The 3,636-nt window shown below is 38.8% G+C and overlaps 1 protein-coding gene across 1 annotated transcript; it reads right to left on the bottom strand.

Moving 5' to 3' along the window:
* Positions 1–1,528: 1,528 nt before the first annotated feature.
* On the bottom strand, positions 1,529–3,419 carry LOC145167057 (UDP-glycosyltransferase 83A1-like). The gene is made up of 2 exons (XM_079086144.1): positions 2,853–3,419; positions 1,529–2,767 (listed from the first exon to the last, which is right to left on the bottom strand). Exons 1-2 carry the CDS (start codon positions 3,331–3,333, stop codon positions 1,848–1,850), a joined length of 1,401 nt encoding a protein of 466 aa, XP_078942270.1. The 5' UTR covers positions 3,334–3,419; the 3' UTR covers positions 1,529–1,847.
* Positions 3,420–3,636: the final 217 nt, after the last annotated feature.

Below are 3,636 nucleotides of genomic sequence, written 5' to 3' on the forward strand. Positions count from 1 at the left end.
ATGTTCGTATTTGCAACCCAAAACACAAATACTAATACTGCCCAAACGCTGAAACTGCATGAAACAGCATGCCGCTACATGACTGCTTCCAAAATCTACCGATACCTGCCCGGCCTCAAAACAGGGTGTTACATAAACTAATATCATAAAAAATATGTATTTTCTCAAAAAAAAAATAATAAAAAAAATTAAAAAAAAAAAAAAAACATTTGCAGCGACACCTTTAGGGAGGACGGGGACTAATTGCGACGACACATAACTCCGGGAAGCTTTGTTGGAAAAACTCCGGCCGGTGGCCGCAATATCAATAGATACGACATCAATAGCAACGACACACGAGTATTAGAGACGACATGTATTATAGACAGCGGTATTTGCGACGACAAACGAGTATTAGCTACGAGGTAATAGCAACGACCATTTAGCGACGACATGTCGTCGCGAAAGGTATTAGCAACGACAGGTGGCATCAATTGCGACGATTTTTATCGCCGCTAAAGGTTACATTTTTTGTTGTGTCAGAACGGTTTGGTCTTTTTCGGACCGGTCCTGGACGGTCTCGTGCTGGTCTTTTTTCGGTCCAGTCTCGTTTTAGACCGGTTCGGTTCGGTATCGGTCTTTTTTTGGGTCCGGTCCGAAACCGGTCTTTTTGTGCTGATCTAGCTGGGATAAAGAAGGTAATGGGCTATATTATACAACTTTTACATAGGAATGACTAAGAGTGTCATGATGTTATTCTGGTGGGCTGCGACTCATTTAATCCAACTTGGAGAATGCAATACGCTGATCTGTTGACCCGAACTCAGTAATGGGCCAGGCCAGACTCGATGTATTTAAAGTGAAAATCAGCTGGAGAGGAGCTCATTCCATCGACGTTGTCTTCTCTTATTCTCTCTCGTTGTTCTAGGGTTTCTTACGTAGACTTTGTATTTGTCGTTCAGTTTTGTTACAGTATAATCACAAGTTTATACTTCTTAATCTTGTGATTACACTGTATAGATATTAATAATCAGTAACTTTTGTATAATTGTATTATTTTTGTTGTAGATTCAAAACTGGTTTGTGAAGGTTGTTCTTATGTAAATTTTTGGCTTGTTTTGTTCTCTTGAAAATATATTTAACATTTTCAGTACCTTGTCACAGATTCAAAGCCCTTTCAAAATCTTGAACTCTTACGTACGTGACCTGTTAATTAATACTTATGAATACAACGAATGTAACCAACAACCTAATCACATTTTCGATAACACAATTGCATCCATCACCGAATCAAAATACTTCCAACTCAATCGGTTGTAATCCTTTATAAAGTGTACTTTTAAAACCATAAGTTTTTTCTTGGTATTTTTTGACGAAGCAATTAGTTCACTTACCATAATATTAATATGACTGTCAAGAAATTGTCTCAATTTCATAAATGTAGTTTGAATCAGTCTTAAAACTGAAGAAAAAACTGTTTCAAATGGTTTGCTAATATTTTGCCACATTTTATACCAACTCTCAGAAAGACGTATTGGTCCAAAATCAGTAATATAAAATGGATCACTCACTTTTGGGATTAAATCAATAAAAGACGGATTCCAAAAAATAATCCATGCATAGATTACTATAACGGCACATTGAATAGCCAATATGATCCAAGCATGCAAGCCTAATTAATTAGGAAATCCTTACAATTGTAATTGCAGCTTTAATAAGGTAGCTTTCTTAAATGACTAAAAAGTAAGTGCAGTCCTACATATATTGGAAACAAATGAAAGGGTACGTATACCTTTGCATGGAACGTTAAATCAAGGAGCTAAATATGCCCATGCCCACCTCTTGTTTAAAGATTCTTGCTCATAATATCATATTGTTTCAAGTTGATTCTTGACATTTGTATCTTTCTCTTTTATCCACTCTATAAAATTGCAAAGGTTTTTGTGTACGCATCCGCCTTCTGTAATACTGCTTGTAACCTTCTCTTTGATATCGATGGCCTTAACTCTGAATGTATTGTCTCCGAGCAGCTGCTCTACCTTACCTTTTATTTCTCCTCTTCTGATGATTCCTGCTTCATCTTTGTCAAACCCCAGCCCAGTTTTCCAGATGTCACGAATGTAAATTTCATTCTGAAACTGATCAGCGAAGTATGGCCAGCACAAGAAAGGGAGTCCATTTGTAACACCCTCTAAAGTAGAATTCCAACCACAATGACTCACAAAACAAGCCACAGAAGGATGAGCTAATACTTTCTGTTGAGGTGCCCAACTCAGAATTCTTCCACGAGAGCCTACTCTTTCCTCAAACCCATCTGGGTAAGCAGCTGTAGTCTCTTTTGTCATGCCTTGTCGCACAACCCACAAGAATGGTCTATTACTAAGTTCAAGACCAAGTGCCAATTCTTCAAACTGTGTTTGGTTGAAAATGGTGAAGCTCCCAAATGCTACGTAAATGACCGAACATGGTGGCTGTTGGTCGAGCCACGCTAAACAGGTGGAGTCTTCTTGCCAGAAGTGACCTACTTGATCAGCACGTCGGTTGCTTGCTAGCAAAGGGCCAATTGGTAATAGTTGGGGGAAGAGGCCAAGTGCTGCAGGCTCCAGCTCAGTAGTTGATCTGCATAAATGCCATTCCGTCAATCTGGAAGCTTCAGCTGCTTCTTTTACAACTTCAAAGAAAGCTTCTGAAGTGGGCAAGTCCTCAAAGCGTGTCCACCAGAGGTTCGTTGGTTTTATAGGTGGCATGGTTTCTGATAGCTTAATCATATGCTGATTTAGAGGTATGCCTGAAATAAAATATTTATTAAGAAAGGTTAAAAACGACCTTCTTAGCTAGATTCTTAATGAAAAGTGTAATCATGCATGTTTCACCATTGTTGTTAATGATTCCATCATCAATCAATTTCTGACAGCTCAACATGGAAGTTAGCGTAGTAACTGAGGCTGGCCAGACGGCTGCTCTTCTAATTTCCATCTTCTTTGCGACTTTTATGGCCCATCCCATGCAATCATCTGCAATAATACAGGTAACTTTGTTGTTGTCTTCTTTGTTAATTGTCTCTATAAGTTCTTCCAGTTTTCCAGGCATAATTTGTAATATTGATCTGGTCAACTTTGAAAGGTCACTCCTGTCCTCCCATGGTTCTAACCCATCAGGGATTGAAACCGACTGCAATAGATCACTAAAACCATCATTCTCTAACGCATTGCTTGTTACCTGCTTGTGAGTGACCTCGGTGTTTACAACTGTAACTTTGACTTCTTGATCGACTAAGCGTTGAGCAAGCTCCATTAGAGGGATGACATGGCCTTGTGCGGGATAAGGTATGATTAGAACATGAGGTTTTGCCATGATTTCTGAAGGACGTTTAATTTCTTGGGAGGTTCAAACAAGTGTTGGTGCTTTCTATACTTTGTGATTTTGCTCCATTTTATTGGCAGAAATTACAGGTGGTTGCATTATTTGTTACATAACAATAAATACTCGGTTCTTCTGTCTTGACTCCATACTCTTTATTGCATAAAACGACATCTCTGAAAACAGCGTTTGTGGACCCTTCAATAATTTTTTGCCTTTTATGGCATACGTATGAAACCTGCAAGTGAGGTATAGTTTGGAGATCAATCTAGGCCATATGATATTCCATGCCCCGCT

Source organism: Lactuca virosa, chromosome 3 (genome assembly GCF_052849685.1).
Source record: "Lactuca virosa cultivar CGN04683 chromosome 3, Lactuca_virosa_CGN04683_v6, whole genome shotgun sequence".
Classification (NCBI taxonomy): domain Eukaryota; kingdom Viridiplantae; phylum Streptophyta; class Magnoliopsida; order Asterales; family Asteraceae; genus Lactuca; species Lactuca virosa.

Coding starts and splice junctions, on each gene's coding strand:
- LOC145167057 (XM_079086144.1), bottom strand. CDS start 3,333: ATGGCAAAACCTCATGTTCTAATCATACCTTATCCCGCACAAGGCCAT. Junction 2,768..2,852: donor TGGAATCATTAACAACAATG/GTGAAACATGCA, acceptor ATTTTATTTCAG/GCATACCTCTAAATCAGCAT.